The following is an 18,347-nucleotide window of genomic DNA, read 5'->3' as shown; positions in this document are numbered from 1 at the left end:
TGCTTGGTTTTAGTAGGTATTCAATAAGCATAAATATTCTTTGAACAAATAAGTAAATATGTATCTCAAACCAACATAAAACATAATTTTTAACAATGAAACTCTGAGAGCACTAAATTACAGCATAATCAATATAAATATGTCCATATCACCATTTTGATTTATCGTTAGTATAAAAAGTATAACTATTAGAAATGAGAAAATAATCACATGGCAGATAATATAAGTAAAACTCCTCCAAAACAACATTTTAATCAATAAGACCTTAGAATAGGTTTGAAGTGACAGTAAGCAGATCCAAAGCTTTATTTCCAAAAACCATTTGGAAGACATGGTGATTTATTCATATTAACATAAAAATTAATATCTTTACTACTAATAATAACCAGTTAAAAAATAAAAGAAAACCCTGCAGCTTAACGGAGGAAATGCAGAAGGATAGAAGGACACCCAGAAAGAGTAGAAATTGGAGCAGACTTGGAAGCAGTCATGGTTATGGCATCCTTCCGCATTGACAGCTTTTGATCTAAGTAATTTCACTGGAAACCACTATCAAGAAATAGTAGGAAATGGAGAAAAGTATTCATTCTCAAAGACACGAGCATCACTGTGTATTCTTAAAACAAAATAGAAATGAATTAAATATATAACAGAAATATTGTAAATTGTATATCCATGTGCTCAGGTATGTTATTCAGACATCAGAATTATGCTTATAATCATGCTTCAACAACCAGGAACAGTGGCTGTTCTTGCATGTTAAGTAAGAAATTACAGAACTACAATACATGATACTATCGTGTGAAAAGATGGACAGAATATCCAGATGAAATAAGTCAAAATGTTCTTATTAATGGGTGATATGGTTTAATAGGTAGTTGGGTTTTTTCTTCATGCTCTTATGAAAATTCCAAATTTTTAGCAATAGGTATGTATGACTTACATGATCAGAAAAAAAAAAGGGAAAAAACATCTCTGACCACTTGTTAATTGTCTCATATAAAAATTTAAAAGATAATCTTGGAAATGTTCCATAATCATGGAAGGATAACATCACCAATGAAATGCTGTATATTCCATGAAGACCTTAGACTCAGGACAAGTTACATAAGTTCTGAATTAGTTACCCCTGTATTTTCCAGAGCACTAAGTGCCTCATTATAAATATTCATTGTTACTGTTTTCCTGCTCTTGAGAGCATATTCTCTCATTGGCCGGAGTTTGCATTTAACTTGGATATCTTTAAGCTCAATTAACAAACATCTCCTCTAAAAAGGTTTTATCAGAAAAAGAAAGGACTGTGTTAGTAATCTTAATACTTTGGGACTTTTATTTTAAGCATTCGTAGAAGAGCACCGAGAGCATGGGCCACGGTAAGGAAAGGAGGGCGGTAAGTTTCAGGACTGCTCTGGAGAAGAAATACATCTCTAAGGAAACTGCGCAGCTGTATTTGTAAAGTAACATCCTGGTCCTCCCAGGTTGGCAGCTGAGGCCAGTCATTGTTGGGGAGGAGCAGCCCTGCTGTGGTCCCCATCACCCACGCCCGGTCCACTCCCCCACTGCTCTGCTGTAAGGGCTCTGACCCTGGCCCAGCTCTTGGACGCCTGAGGAGGTGTTCTTTTCCATTCTCGAGAAGAGTGTCAGGAAGTAGTTTTTTTTTTTTTATTGAGGTAAAATATATATAACATAAGATACACCCTTTTAACCTTTTTAAGTATGTGACTTGCTGGCATTAAGTACATACAGGGTGTAAAATCATTACCAGGATCCATTTTCCCAGAGTCTTTTCATCATTCCAAACAGAAACTATACCCATAAAGCGGTAACTCCCCAGTCCCTTCTCCCCAAGCTCCCTGGTAACCTCAGTTCTACTTTCTGTCCCTACGGATTTGCCTTTTCTAAGTGCTTCATAAAAGTAAAATTACGTACTATTTGTCCATTCCTGCTTGGGGTATTTCATTAGGCATACTGTTGTCAAGGTTCATCCACGTTGTAGCATGTATCAGAATTTTATTCTTTTTTAAGACTAAATAATAGCTTAATGTTCTAAATATCTTTTTTTTTTTTTTTGCATACTGTTAACAGAGGTTTTGTGTCTTAAATGCTTTTGCTTTTCCACTTGGAAAGTGCCTGCTTTCCGAAGATAATTATGTGTGACACTTTATTCTCTAGATTCCTTTAAAAAAATGAATTGACATAGGGCACCTGGTGGCTCTATTGAGCAATCTGCTTTTGATCTCAGCCCAGGTCTTGATCCCAGGGTCGTGAGTTCAAGCCCCGTGTTGGGTTCCACACTGGGTGTGGAGCGTACTTTAAAAAAAAATTAACTGCGCAAAATGCAGAGCCCTGACTTCTGAGCACTCTTTCCACGTTGGTCTGTTAGAGCAGCAATGCACTTACCTCACACTTCAGCTTGATTTTGACTTCATAGCATTTGCTACCACCCAATATGATATCCATTTATTTGTTTATGTAGAATCTTCCTCCAGTGGAGTGTAAGCTGCACAAAAACCAGGAGTTGGTTAGATATCCTCAGCATCCATCAGGTCCCATCACACAGGAAGCAGTTAGAAAATCTGTTGGCTATCTTAATGCTAAAACAGAGTTATTGAAGAATGAAAGCAATACTGTGCTTTTAATTTTTTTTCTCCCCCTGGATCTGTCTCTCCACTTTTTGTCTTCACAGAGAAAGCTGGGTCACTGAGTTACATTACTTGTGTCCACTGTATTTATACCCTCCCCCAAAACAAACCTTGACAGTTTTTTTCTTAAAAGTTGCTTGCTTAACAGTTGAGTAAAAACTTAAGAGAGTCCTTGGGTATTCTCCCATCCCTGGTTAAGCATTCTTAAGGTTTCTCTGTCCCAGACATCAGAAGACAAACAATTTAAATTTTATGTAGTTTAATTTCCTATTTCTAGCCTTGCCATGGTACCTAAGGTTTCACTAGTATTTTGTTAAAGTCACTAAACAACCATATGATTGTATGTTTGGCTCCTTTGGATTATAATTGCTTTTCAGTCCTCTGTGCCAGACCACCCACAGTGGAGGGGGCTTCGGTCATATTCCACCTAAATTACCCTGCCCCGAGTGGCAGCTTTCTGTTTTCTGCCCTGTGATTTCCATGCTATAGCCATATTCCTGAGGTGCTTATGATCATTTTCTTTGATTTCCTTTTCCTGAAATCTCCCAAGTCACCCTAGCCATTTGTCATTCTCTCAAAACAATTCTAATGCTTCATTTTTGTCACCAAGATGACAGTGGTAAGATTCAAAACTGATAAACAGCAATCAGCACAGGGAGAGGAAATGATTTCTTTATCCAGGTTAAGGATGTAACTTGCTACTGACAGTGGGCCCCATCACAGATGCTGGGTTTACCCCTGGACTCACAGTTTGTTTCCATTGATCTATATTGTCCCCTTATGCAACCACCACAGTGATTACTGTAGCTTTGGGGAGTAAGTTTTGAAATTGGGAATTGTGAGTCCTCCAACTTTGTTCTTTTTCAAGATTATCTTAGCAGTTCTACGACTCTTGCTTTCATTATGAATTACAACGTCATCTTGTCCATTTCTGGAAAAAAGATAGTTGGAATTTTTATTGACATTTCATTGAATACATGAATAATTTAAGGAATATCACCATTTTAATAAATTGAGTCTTCTGATCCATGAATATGGGATGTCTTTCCATTCATTCAGATCTTCTTTATTTCAGTGATGTAGCTTTTCTAGCTTTCAGTATACAAGTCTCATACTTGTTAAACCTATTTCTAAGTATTTTAGCCTTCCTATTGCTGTTGTAAATAGAACTATTTTCTTATGCTTGTTTCAGGATTTTTTCAGTGCCTCTTAATTTTTTTATTGAAAACTGGGCATTTTGAACATTACAGTATGGCACTTCTTTTTTTTTTTTTTTTTTTTAAAGATTTTATTTATTTATTTGTCAGAGAGAGAGGGAGAGAGAGCGAGCACAGGCAGACAGAGTGGCAGGCAGAGGCAGAGGGAGAAGCAGGCTCCCTGCCAAGCAAGGAGCCTGATGTGGGACTCGATCCCAGGACGCTGGGATCATGACCTGAGCCGAAGGCAGCTGCTTAACCAACTGAGCCACCCAGGCGTCCCACAGTATGGCACTTCTGAAAGTCAGATTCTCACCTTCCCTGGGGTTGTTGTTGCTGTTTGTTGTTGTTTTTGTTACTTGTTTAGTGACTTCTCTGAACTAATTTTGTAAAGCTTGTGTTCTTTCTTATGTGTGGCCACAGAAGTCTGTTAGTCTGCCTAGTCATCTACTCAGTAGAGACAGAGATTTACTTAAATGCCTGGACCCCAGAACTCCCAGTCTTGCATAGGGGCTCTGTGTGTTTGTGTAGCACATGACCTGTGGTGGGGGAGGGGACACACAGGAAGCAGTCCATGTCAGACCCTCAGCCAGGCAGCTTGCATCTGCCTCAGCCTTCACTTGTTGCTTACACAGAGCTTCAGAGTCAACCAGAGGAGGGAACCTGGGGCTTTTCAGTCTTCCCTGGGCACGTGCACAACCTTTTAGAATCCCAGGAATACTTCAGAACTTCTCAAAGCCCTGTTTCCCAAAACATCTCAGTCCCCAGCCTTTCCTCATTAGCTTTTGGTTGCTCTGCTTTCGTCCCAAGGGTTTTCTGTTGCTGCAGGCGGGAGCAACTAAAGCATTTGCCCGTAATTGTTTTCCACAAAATGGGATAGCAGCTCTAACACTGGTATGAGTTAGGATATAGACAAACCTTTTTAGTGGGTTTTCTGGGGGAGTCAACAGGCAGTTCAAACAAAAATTAAATCCTTTCAGAATGTGGTCTGTTCTGCTTTCTCCAGTATTGATACTGGAATTGGGGCTGTCATTTTCAACGCTACTGATAAGCTTGGGAGCACGAGATGGGACTAGGATAAGTTTCACACCACATATCTCACAGTTCTGACTGAGACTGCCATTTTTCTTGAATAAATGCTCTCAAAGTTGCTGCAAGCTTTCGATTTTGGTTAGTTTTCGTAGTTCTTAAAATGTTGAGTTCCCCTCAATTTTCTAGTTTCTTATTGCTTTTGTGTCAGGGTAGAGTTTTGAAACTCCTTACTCAGCCATTTTAGCTGATGTCACTCCCTAGAGAAAATCCAAAAGATGTCAATTTTACATCTTTTAAGTTATTCGCATCTCTCAGGAAGTCCTCCACTAACTCCATGACCCACCTTATGTCCATCTGCTAAACTTTGTACCTCCTTGGACAGTGAAGAGAATGTCTTACACGTTCTAATCTATTAATGACAAAGTCTTTTCTTCAGTGTCTTGGTAGCACAGTAGATGCAAAGGCCAGAGTATGGCCAACAAAACAAATGGCGGCAGATCACTGGAGTGTCATGTCACTGCCAGCCGGTTCTGCATGCAGTTCTGGGAGCTGCTCTTCCAGTCAGCGTTGCTGCTTCTGTAAATTTACCTGAGAGTAAAAAATGGGCAGTTCAGTCTCTGGGCCTGTGCGAAGCAATTTCACTCTCCCCTCTGAAGCCCCTGATTCTGACACAGTTAAATACTCCCCAGTACTCCTGTCTGGACCACTGCAGAGGCCGCCTGATTTCTTGGGGACCACGGATCTCCTCTCTGCTCTCCTCTGGGACGGTCAGCAGCACTCGCTAGACCGCAGGCCTCTGTCGTTCATCTCTCTTACCCTTCATTCTGATTTTGCAATGTTTCTTTTCTCTGTGCACTTGAGTTAATATACTTTGTATTGCTCTGTCATCCAGTCGACTGATCACTGTCTTCCTCCATGTCCGCTCTGCAGTTAAATCATCTTTAGAAGTTCTTACAGTTCTTAATTATAGTTTTAAAATCTAGATCTCCCTTTGGCTATTCTTGTAATGGATTTTTAGTTCTCTTAACATTTTCCATCTTTCCGTCTCTTTTTGTTCTTTTTAAAATATATATGTATAATAATCATAATTATTTTAAAGTCCTAAGTCCCTCTGTATTGCCTGCTTTTTCTCTTGTATTTTAATATTTGGTCCTTTTTTTTTTTTTTTTTTGCATGGCAGTTTTTGAGAGGAGCCTGAAATTGCCTCTGCAAAGTTACAGAAGCAAACGCTGGTCAGGATTGCCACAGCAGCCCGAGTACCAAACCTCACCTGGCTCGGTCGAGGCACGTTTCTGGGCTTCGTGGGAGCTCTTCCTCTTTGTGTCTTACACCTGGCAGCTAGCCCTGTCCGTTTCTCAAATTAAAGAACAGCGTTTGCCAAAGCCTTAGCACTTCACACTTCAACTTCTGTCTCATTACTGTGTCGTGGCTGTAGCTTCAAAGTCCCAGTGTCTGTTTCCCTCTGGCTCTTCTTTTTTTTTTTTTTTTTTTTTATGGTATTGGCACCCGGCTGTTGCCATGGGTACGTGCAGGTTCCTAGTCAGCAAATGAAAGGAATTTATATAGAGACAGAAACTGTGATTTCTTCCCTGCACTGTCCCTTCTCCTGGATTTCCCTGCCCCCTCAACTCTTACCATTTAGACAACCCTAATTTTGACTCCTGTCTTTGCAGCCCAATATGACCGTCACTTTCTGTTTGAATGAGTTCTCCCAGGCTGCAGTTTGGAAAATGTCCCTAGGGATGGAATGGAGCTTCCTGCCTTCAGCACAAGCTTCCTGCCTTGTAACTAATTGACTCTTGATAATTGGTTGACCCTACCTCCATGTGTCTAAACAGTGGTTTATGTCGTCCCAGCTCATATTATTATTTCAGGCAGGCAGCTTAGTCTAGTAGAAACCAATAGCTCTTGATTAGAATCAAACATTCAAGGTGTCATGTTTCATTTTCCTTATGTCTGAGCATTAAAATTTGAGAAGGGAGGTAGAGGATCTATACTGCTGATAATTAAGATAAACACTTAGTCTCTGCCACATGGTTTATGGAGAGTAATTTCTATACAGTTTTTAATATGAAAGCTGAACATGAATAGAAGAAGTCAGTTGTTCTGGGAGGAGGGTCAGGCTTAATCTAAAAGACCATGGGAATATAAAATTGTTGCACATCATATATTCCTTAATTTAAAGAATATTCAACTGGCTTCTTATATTTATTCAGAAATATAGAAATTCTGTGTATTTTTACTTTGAAAGAGTGAAAACTGGCTTTGGAAATGATTTGAATATTAGTTTAATATAGCTTTCACAGATTTTTGAATTCTTCTCTAGTGGATTAATGACCTAGAAAATGATGATTTGTATGTCACATGGCCTGCAAGTTGCCAGGAGCTTCTGAAGCCCATGTTCCCTGGAACTATACCTTCTGTAAGGCGTAATTTTCATAATTTGGTGAGTTTTATATGACATTTTGTGTACATCTCTTATGAAGGAATGCATCCTGCATTCTTTTTGGATTACCCCGTTCTTGGTGAAGAGGCATTTGTGTAACACGGAGGAAGATACTTGCCTGATACGGCAAGTGTGCGGTGGCATGGCCAGCCAGACATCCAAAGCCAGCAGTGCCACAAAATATGCCTCCTCCTTAGATGTGCTTTTATAGTTCCGATATGAAATTGATGAGTTATGGTCACGTTTTCTGAAAGGAGTTTGATTGAACTTTTTTCCTTCTAGAATTAATAAGAACTAATTAAAGATTAAAGTTTAGTACATTTCAGGGAAAGTGTGTGAATATCACTTTATCATCTATGCATATGAGTTCTTTGTGATAATATTAAATAACCTGTGATACAACTGTGAAATGTGTGGAATTTCTTAGCTAGGGCTTTATTTTTTTTCCCACAAAGAAAGTGAATATGTTATTTCCTATAGCAGTGTAGAGCGAGCAGTTATATTAATGCTGTTTTTTTCAAAATTCAGTTACGATCTTTTTTTTAAAATTACAGAAAATCCAATGCACATTTAGAATAAGTTATTTCACTTGTTATTAAAAAAAAATTACTTTGTGCTGTGCTTCAAAAAAGGGGTGAGTGATCTCATATTAAATTCCATGTATTATTCAGATGTGCAGCTTTTGGAAATCCTTTATTACCTATGAAATTCCTTCTTATATAAAATTCCTTAGAATTGCTGGACATTTCTTTAGAAAAAGATGGCACCTTGAATTTCATACCTTTAGTGACAGAAACTAGACTAAACTTGAATTTCATGAAAATTCCAAATTGTTAAAACAAAATAGTGATTATAAACTGTATGCTTTCTTTTAGGTTCTGTTTATTGATCCTGCTCAAGGATATACCTTGGATTTTGTAAAACTTGCCGAACTTTTCTATTATCATAAAATTCCTCTTCGGTAATTGTCAATTTATAACATTACACAGTCAGCTGAAGGAAAGGCGGTGATGTTCATGTTGTACCACAGAGTACTCATGTGGAATTGAAAGCAGTGGTAGTCTTTAATGCCTTACACAACACAGCTGTGTTGTGAAACATCATTGACCTTTATGATAGACTTGTTAGTCAGAACTGCTAAGTCATCTCGTTAACCATGTTCATTTCACGAGAGAATAGTCTGACCACTTTGGGTGCTGAAAGGTGGATCCATTTCCCTGAAGTTCTGATAAGAGTATACTTTCCCTTTATTTTTCTGGAAAAACATGGTCATTTAATAATATCACCATCAGAGAGAGTTTGACAGTTTGGAGGAATCCATTAGACAGGTGGTTGTTAGTGACTAGACATTACGAATCAAACCTTTTCAATATAATACTCCCTCATCCCCCCTATTAACACACTCTATCTAGATGTTATAGTCTAGTAATGTTGAAAAATCATGGTTGTGATTCAAGGGGTAATTGTGACATTCCTTATTCACCTTCTTTTCCCAGAATTGGTTTTGTGTTCATTGTTAACACAGATGATGAAGTTGATGGAGCAGATGACATTGGCGTTGCTCTTTGGCGAGCTTTCAACTATATTGCAGAAGAACATGATGTCTCGCAAGCATTTATTTCCATAGTACAAGTGAGTGTACTAGGTATCATTTCTTTAGACTGTATAGGGGGGTTTTCTGCAACATTACTATAATTATTATCATTTATTATTTATTTTTCAAAGTTTGTAAAAAAAGATCATGGGACTTAATATAGACAATGGATTTGATCCTTGCAGCTCCCAACTGAAATGCGTAATGTCCCCACTTCATAAATTAGTCAGCTGACACGCTGCCAAAATAGATGAATTTGCTTGAGTTTCTCCAGCTGCTAATTGTATATGTTAAGTTTAAAGGAAAACATACTCCAAGAAAATGATTATTCAGGGAAGAATTCCTGAATGAGGTCTTGAAAAAATCATGAATAAAACAGATTACTGCAAACTTAAATATTCTAAATGGCAAAGTATGTAGACCCTTCTTAGAGAATTTCAAAGGAGGAGGAGATCACTTCATGACAGCAAATTAGGTAGAAATAGCTGGATGAGTACTGAATTTGACAAAGAGGTTGTATTAAAAAAAAAGTTAGAAATTGGCAAGAACTTGATAAAGAGCAATACAAAATGGGAAGATTATTTCATAGTTAAGGTTTTGAAACTGTTATGGCCCATTGTGGAAATAGATGTATTAAAGAACCGTATTGTTATTATTAAGAAAGTCAGACCGTAGCTTAGAAACCAGCTTTTGTTCATTTTAAAATTCACTGGTCTTTCGCTTTCACCCACTATTATAACAAGGAATGGTTCTTCTTCAGAGTGAGGCCGTGCAATGACCAAAGCCCAGTGTACTCCCTGCCCTGCTCCCACAGCTTCTGGGAAAGCCACTGAATACCTCGTGAACTCACTGTCCTGGGCACAGAAACTGCCAGTGCCTCAGTGACATGGGGATACGCTCTGTTCTGTAAAATAGTGCTGGAGGTTACATGTCAGTTTTGTATCTCAGGCAATTACTCTTATTAACTGATTGGTGTAAGAATGTATAAGGGACTTAGACTGATGTAGCTTTTATTGAAGTCTGGCTACCTTATGGTGAACAGATTGATGCGGTAGTCAAAACTAAGAAAGTTGATGACCTTTTGAAATTCTCCTTACCCTAAGTTATCTCAGTTCTCTCCACTGACTATTCTGGAGGCGCCTTGCATCAGACATAAATTTGCATGTGACTTCATACTTTGCAATCACTGGCCTATTGAATTATCTGCTCTGATGTTCAGCATGATACTGTAATATCTTGGAAAATCAGATTACACTTGAAACCATAAGTTTCAATACAACACGCCATGGAAGTATTCTTTATGTGCCGTAGCCTACCAGTTGTACTAAGCAATTTGAGAAAAGAGTGGGGAAAATGTGTGAGGAAGGAATACGTATAGCATACTAGAATCCACCACCGTCTGAAGTGTGCGAATGTTGGTGGTGATTCAAACTATGTATACGTCAACCTGAAAATTTTTGTACCCCCTAGAAAACCAAAACATGATTGAGCTAACCTTCTATTGAGAATGTGTTGTATTGTATCCTTCAGATGACTTAGTCTCACTAATTTAGAATAATTAGAGCAAAATCAGCCTTTTAGTAAAATACGTGAATTATAAAATCTCTGTAATATTGTTTCATTACTTTTAATGAGCAAATTATTTTATCTAAATTAGATAATTTGAAAATACAGTACCAGGAAAAAGAGGAATATAGTAGAAGGTCAAAATTTTAAGTATATGAACATTTTTGACATGTGATAAAGAATTATGGTAGAGTCGTATAGTATTTTTAGAGTAAAGCAATCAGATTGTGTATCTCAGCTCTCCGCAGTTGCTATGAAACTTACGAATTTAATTTTCTCTTCCTACCTTGCAAAATTAAGATTAAAAAAATACACATTACGTACTTGATGAATATTTGTTGCATGCATGTTTGAGAACGCAGAAATACTTTAAGCTTTCAACTTTGGCTATGTTGGGTTAATTTTCAACAGATTAACCATCTCATAGTATGTAAGTATAAAACGATGAGATACATGACATAAGTCAGTTTTCAGAAGTTGAACAAGAGCTAACATGAACTGTGAACCTTGCAAAAAGATCAAAATAAAAATATTCACAGGTAGAGATGGAGAGAATTCTTGCTGCATCAAAAGAAATGCTGAAGGAAATCCTTTAGGCTGAAAGGAAGCGACACCAGATGGTAACTCACATTCACAGGAAGAAATGAAATGGTAGCTTTAAATAAAATGTAAATATATGGGTACATACAAAAGGCTATAAGAATATATTTAATTGTGTTTAAATTGCACAAGATTGAATAAAACATTTTAACATATAGATATAATACATATCACCGTAATTGTACGAAGGAACAGAGGATTAGATGGATCTGTTTTGGAACTAAAAATTTGGTCTTTTGTCAACATTAAGTTAGGAGTAGGAGGGAGTAGATTGTAGTAAATTGGCACAGCTGGATATCCAAATTCAAAATGATGGCACTAGATCCCTGTCTTATACCATGGACAGAGGTCAACTCAAAACAGATAAAAGGTTGAGCATAGGACCTGAAACTCTTTCCTGAAAGGAAACATAGTGGTAAGCTCCTCGACATTGATCTTGGTGATGATCTTTTGGATTTAACAACAAAATCAAAGGCAAAAAAAGAAATAAACAGGGTTTATATAAAAATAAAATGCATCCGCACAGCAAAGGAAATCATCGAAAGGGCAACGAAATGGCAGCGTTGCATCGAAATGGCAACTGTGGAACAGGAGAAAATATTTGCAAACTACCTATTCAGTAAGGAGTTAATGTCCAAAATAATCAGGAATTCATATAACACAATAGCAAAATAATAATAAATAACCCAATTAAAAAATGGACAGTAGGGGCGCCTGGGTGGCTCAGTGGGTTAAGCCTCTGCCTTCGGCTCAGGTCATGATCTCAAGGTCCTGGGATCGAGCCCTGCATCAGGCTCTCTGCTCAACAGGAAGCCTGCCTCCCCCTCTCCCTCTGCCTGCCTCTCTGCCTACTTGTGATCTCTCTAGATCTGAATGGATATTTCCAAAGAAGACATGCAGATGACCAGCAGATATGTGAAAAAGTGCTCAACTTGGTTAATCACCAGGGAAATGCAAATCAAAACCCACCGTGAGCTGTCCCCTCACACCTGTAGGGGGTTCTATTACCAGACAAACAAGATGCCAAATGCTGGCATGATGTAGAGAGGAGGGAGCCCTCTGAGAATACAACTGCTGCAGCCATTATGGAAAACAGTCTGGAGCTTCCTCAAGAATTTTAAAATAGGATGACAGTATGAACCAGCAATCCTACTTCAGCTGTTTCCAAAGGAAATGAAATCAGTATCTCGAACAGTGACCTGTATGCTCATGTTTATTGCAGCATTAGTCACAACAGCCAAGGTGTATGGAAATGACTTAAGCATCCATCAGTGGGTGGATGAACAAAGAAAATATGTGGTATATATGTATATATACCTCAGAATATCATTCAGGCTTTAAAAAGAAGGAAATCCTGCCATTCGTGACAACATGGATGAACCTAGAAGATGTTAGGCCAAGTGAAATGTATCAGACAAAGAAAGATGAATACTATCTAATATCACGTGTATGTGGAACCTAAAAAAGCTGAACTCCTAGAAACAGTAGAAAAGTGGTTGGTCAGGAGGTGGGCAAAATGGGGAAATGTTGGCCAGAGGTACAAACTTGCAGTTATAGTAGGACTAAGTTCTGGACATGCCATGTCCAGCATGGTGACTGTGGTGGATAATGCTGTACTATATAACTGAAATTTGCTAAGTGTAGAATCTGAAGGTTCTCACCAAAAAAGAAAGAAAAATATGTGTGAGGTGATGGATATATGAGTTAATTTGATGGTGGGAGTCCCATCACGCTGTGTGTGTTTATCGAGCCATTGTGTTGTACGTTATAAATGTGTTAGTGTGTGTTACTGTCAGTTATACCTTAATGAAGCTAGAAAAGGGAAAAATAAATAAAAGGTATATGAAGACCCCAAATTACTGTTTTTGCTTATCAAGCTATGTAAGTCTTAAAAATTTTTAAATGTATAAGAAGATTGAATCATTATATAAATAGTTCATGCTAGACATTCTAGCTGCCTTAGCTTAAGAATATCTGCTATTTTAAAATGACTGATTTTTACGATGACTAATCTCACTAACTTTTCATATATAATTTTTGCTTTATTCAAAATCTCATTGTTCCTAAACCCTATTTATATTTTACAGAAGGCTAACATTTTTTGCTTTTTGTTTTTTCAGTTATTAAGATCATAGCATGCTGTGCTTGATATGAGGAGGAAACTTGCCTATAAATTGAGAAGCTTGTAAAACTAAACTGTGGGATCTAATTATAGACCTGAGCCTTTTCTTTGAGGAATAGGTCATCCGGTTTACAGTGAGGAGCGGAAAAGGAAGAATGCTTGTTCCTTATCATGAGGAATAACATGGGGCTTTGTCTGCCCTCATATGAGGACTGTCTCTGGCAATAATGATTCAAGTGAATCGGGACTCAACATTCTTTTTTTTAGGATTTTATTTATTCACATCTGAGAAAGAGTGTGTGTGTATGTGTGTGTGTGTGCGCGCGCGCCCACACGTGTGTGAGCAGAGGGAGAGGGAGAAGCAGGCTACTCCGCTGAGCAGGGAGTCCCTCCTGGGGCTCAATCCTAGGACCCTGGGATCATAACCTGAGCCAGAGGCAGATGTTTAATGACTGAGCCAACCAGGCGCCCCTTCAAAATAACATTCTTACCTGATGCAGGTTTCCCCCGCTTCTGAGCACAGCGTTGCTTTCAACCTTCTGTATAAAGCCCAAATGATTGTGAAAGAAAGAAGCAGTCATCATCAGTCGATATGGAAAAATTTTTGAGCATTTTCCAGAACGAAAAACTAACCTCTCTTAGGCTTTTCTGACTCTTAGGGCACATGTTGCTAATGACGCACGGAATAGACTGAGGGACACAGATGTCCCCCGACACAGGTGAAGCGCCGGATCCCAAGCTGTCATTCGTGGGGAGGAGCCGCCAGGGCTGCTCTCGCTGCTTGCTGCAAGACAAACACTGAAGCCTGTTTCCACTTCTACCATTTTTCATAAAAATGAAAATCCTCTTTGGATTTCTTTTGGTTAGTGAAAACAGATACCGATGTCACTCTCGTAGAAGAAAAGTGGCCTAACGTGAACTTTTGAGAGGCGAGACATACGTTGTATCAGAATGCTACTTGATGGTATGTCTAAGTACGAGATTCTTCTGGTCGGGAAGCTTTTCCCCAGGATGGCTTCGTTCTAGCTCGGTGTTCGTGGTTATGTCTCAGCTGAGGCATCTCCCAGAGGTGCCTTCTCCCTCCATGCAGAGCCGTCCCTCCCCCATGCCTAGCAGAGTGCGGGGGGCTTAGGAGAGGGTCTGTGATGAGGGAGAAATGAAACAGGAAAATAGAGGAGCTACAGCTTCCATCCTGCGCCGTGCTTCCAGCATCTCAGACGGGGGGAAGAATGGAGGGACAGAAGAAACCTAGTCAAGGTCTTTACTGGAGAGCAGTCAGGAATGAAAATAAAACCTTTCTGAAATAAGCCATTGAAAATATTTTATATGGGGGAACCTGGGGGGCTCAGGTGGTTGGGCATCGGCCTTCAGCTCAAGTCGTGATCCTGGTGTCCTGAGATTGGACCCTGCATCCTGCTCCCTGCTCAGTGGGGAGCCTGCTTCTCCCTCTCCCTCTGCTTGTGCTTTCTCTCAAATAAGCAAAATCTTTAAAAAAATACATTTTATATATACCTTTTTAAATAAAGGGAGCTGGTACACTTTGGTGGCTCAGATGGTTAAGATCTGCCTTCGGCTCAGGTCGTGATCCCAGAGCCCTGGGATCGAGCCCCACATAGGAGACTTTGCTCAGCGGGGAGCCTACTTTTCCCCTCTCCCCCATGATTGTACCCTCTCTCAAGAGGGATAAATAAAATTCGCTCAAGAGAACAAATAAAATATCTTTTAAAAAAAAAAAGGAAAACGGAAAGGGAGCCGTTATTTTACTAAGAAGCACAGTGTCTAGTTTGATCAAAATGGAACATAACATATTCACAAAACCATTTTTATTTGGAGATATATTGTGTGTTTAAAACGATTTATTTATCTGTGTGGGTGGAGGGCGTGTGTATACATGCACATATTTGGTAAACTTAGAACTTATAAAGTATAAAGTATGTTTTTATTTTATTTAAATTTGCACGCTCCGTGAAAGAAAGAAAACTGATCGCCATAAGATGAAAATTAATTGTAGGATCTTTATTTCTACAGATGTACCAGAGAGTGAAGAAAGACAATATACTCACTGTGGACCATGTGAAGAGTGTCCTCCTAAAGCTATTTCCAGATGCTAATATTTGGGATATTTTGGGCATTCACTCTAAATACGATAACGGCAGAAAGGTAAGTTGAAATGCGAATTTTTGAAAACAGGATCCAAGAAGCTTTTACTATAATCTCATGAGTAAATGATCTCAATATAGTTAACTCATGATTTGGATTTTAGACCCTCAGAAAGAAGGGAAGTTTAAGACCCCCGAATGATGCACATCATCTGATGAGTGCTCAGATCGCCATTATTGACCTTTCAGAAAGCACAAGAAAATATAATTGTCAGGATTTGCAGGATAGGAGACTTAAATGTAGAGTTATTTACTTATATTTTTAAAATTTGAGACAGCACAGGGTCAGAGGGAGAGGGAGAAGCAGACTCCCCACTGGGCAAGGAGCCCGATGGGGAGCTTGATCCCAGGGTCCTGGGATCATGACCTGAGTTGAAGGCAGACGCTTAACTGACTGAGCCACCTGGGCACCCTGAATGCAGAATTTTAAAGAATGTAATTTTTACTTTCTTGGGAAAAATGGAAAGCTGGCTTTTTAGAGAAATGCTAGGACAAGAAACAAATTTGGGAAGGTGGAGCATCACTGGGGTCGAATTTCTCATGTCAATAGAGATCAAGGTTTTTAGATGGGTTCTTGCATTTTATAAGAGTTTTTAGGCCACAGACCGGTCTCCATGCTAACAGTGAAGGTTAGGATCCCTGACGTTGTAATGTCCCACCTGACTCGGCCGTTCAACTCCTAAGCCTCACTTTCTCGACTCTTCCCTTGCTCTTCCGTTCTCCTCGGGTGGGCAGACTAGTTCGGGTTCCTGAATGGGCTCCTCCTTCTCCCCAGAGGGCCTTCATGTGCTTGTTCCCACCACGGGTTCCTGCACCCTGCCTCCCTTCTCTTCTAGCCTGTGTACTCTTGGCTTTAATGTTACTTTGAGGGGGACGTAACACTTTGGGAAGAACTTCTGGGAAGTCTTTTCTAACCCTCCGCCTGAGGTTAAGCTGCTCGTGCTAACGCCACATGCAAAAACCCTGCTGCGGACTCCTGCATACAATGCTGGCTACAGTGGCCTGTTCTTCCCTGCCTTCCCCTGGACCACATCCTCCCTGGGAGCAGGGCCCCTGTCTCCTGCTGGGTCTTGGGGGGATGCAGTGCTCAGTAAACATCTACTGAATGAAATGTCTGTGGAGGCAAGGTGTCTAAGAGTGAGGGTTGTGTGGTCAGACAGAACGTCACGGGAGCATTGAGGTTTTAGAAATCGCTGCTCTGGGGGCTAGGAAAGGCAGTACAGTGAAGCCATGTATAAAAATGGCTATGATGCCGAGTTTCTGCTGGTGTTGCCTACCATAAATTTACAGGAGCATCAATCTCTTTGTTTTTAAAAGTCCAAAATCCCAGGGGCGCCTGGGTGGCTCAGTGGGTTAAGCCTCTGCCTTCGGCTCAGGTCATGATCCCAGGGTCCTGGGATGGAGCCCCATATCGGGTTCTCCGCTCCACGGGGAGCCTGCTTCCTCCTGTCTTTCTCTGCCTGCCTCTACACTTGTGACCTGTGTGTCAAATAAATAAATAAAATCTTAAAAAAAAAAAAAAAGTTCAAAATATTGGGCACATGAATGAAGGAAGGTAGCTGGTTAAAGTGCTGTGAGGTTGAAATGTTACGAGCTGCACGTGACATTGGCATAAGAGGCCCAAAGAGTAGTCCCGGAGAAGACCTCTGGGGCACTAGCAGGCTACTTAGAAATGGGAGCGGAGCCAGGAAGCCAGAGGTGTGGTGGTCTCGGTGCAATCAAAAAGCCAGTGTGGTAGGAATTAAGGATTGTTTTTAGTTACTGAAGAATAGTTTTCCCAATGATAATTTCTGAACTGAGAATGAGTTGTGTTGATATTTTTCATTTCTATATTTTCATATAATTAAAAATAAAACTAAAATGCAACCAAGATGAACTTTCTTTTGGGCCAAAGTTGCATGGAGGCATCTCTTTTAATAAAATTATTTTTAATAAGTACTCTTCAGGGCTTCTTTGGGGGAGAAAGAAAACAAATATCCTGTAGTGATTATGTAAACTCATGGAATAGAAATCAAGTTTTTATATATTAAGGATCCTGTTTACACAGGTTGAAAGCAAAAGGTTGCAGCGTTTGGATTTTAATATCAGCTGATGGTGAGTGGTCATGATAGGAGTCCTGGACACAAACCCATACTTAGACCTTACATGCTCTGTTTTTCTTTCTTCTTTCAGTGGTAGAGAACAGTTTCTGTTCAGACTTTACCTTTCTTAGGGACTGACACTTGTGCAAGAATCGTATCTATTAAGCATGACTGAGATGCCTAATGGTGATACCAAGAGTCAGTTCTCATTGGAGAGTAAAAATTATTTTCTGGTGGATTTGCCCTTTTTTTATATGAATCTGAAATTTCTTACTGATTTTTTTACTAAGTTATGTATGCTTTGTTTCTTAAGAACCCTTTTCTGGTTCAAGTTTATTATAGTATTTAATGCCTTTTTTTTAAGGATTTTATTTATTTATTTGACAGAGATCACAAGTAGGCAGAGAGGCAGACAGAGAGAGAGGAGTAAGCAGGCCCTCTGCTGAGCAGAGAGCCTGATGCGGGGCTCGATCCCAAGACCCTGGGATTATGACCTGAGCTGAAGGCAGAGGCTTTAACCCACTGAGCCACCCTTTTACAACACCTATGTACCTGAAGCTATGAAGTGCATTAAAATGAAATACATTCCTAAGAACAGCTGGTAGGAAATATTCAAGCTGTTTATTTAATTGCAATATATTGATTAAAAAGTTTAAAATATTCATAATCTTATCTTGCACGTGGAAAGAGATGGATTCATTTATTCATATCTATTGTAGGTAAAAATAATAATAATAATAATATCTGCTGTGATACAAATGAATTTGAGATCTTATACAGCCAAAACATACTACTTATTATCAATTGCCATAAAAACGTCATCTGAATAACCATGTTATCCTTAAATATTAGAACTTACAACTCAATTTTACCATTTCCCATTAATTTCCTTTCTTATACATAACCATA

The 18,347-nt window shown here is 39.3% G+C and overlaps 1 protein-coding gene across 2 annotated transcripts in view; it reads left to right on the top strand.

The window, feature by feature from the left end:
- The window catches only part of UGGT2 (UDP-glucose glycoprotein glucosyltransferase 2), a 197,357-nt gene that overhangs the window by 90,750 nt on the left and 88,260 nt on the right, over positions 1-18,347 (top strand). For both annotated transcript variants that reach the window (XM_044249974.1, XM_044249975.1), the window contains exons 13-16: positions 7,197-7,316; positions 8,192-8,277; positions 8,813-8,948; positions 15,227-15,358. In XM_044249974.1, coding sequence (XP_044105909.1) covers positions 7,197-7,316; positions 8,192-8,277; positions 8,813-8,948; positions 15,227-15,358 — 474 coding nt within the window. The remainder of the gene's footprint in view (positions 1-7,196; positions 7,317-8,191; positions 8,278-8,812; positions 8,949-15,226; positions 15,359-18,347) is intronic.

This window comes from Neovison vison, chromosome 5 (genome assembly GCF_020171115.1).
Source record: "Neovison vison isolate M4711 chromosome 5, ASM_NN_V1, whole genome shotgun sequence".
Classification (NCBI taxonomy): domain Eukaryota; kingdom Metazoa; phylum Chordata; class Mammalia; order Carnivora; family Mustelidae; genus Neogale; species Neogale vison.
This window is presented reverse-complemented; position numbering and strand designations above follow the sequence as displayed.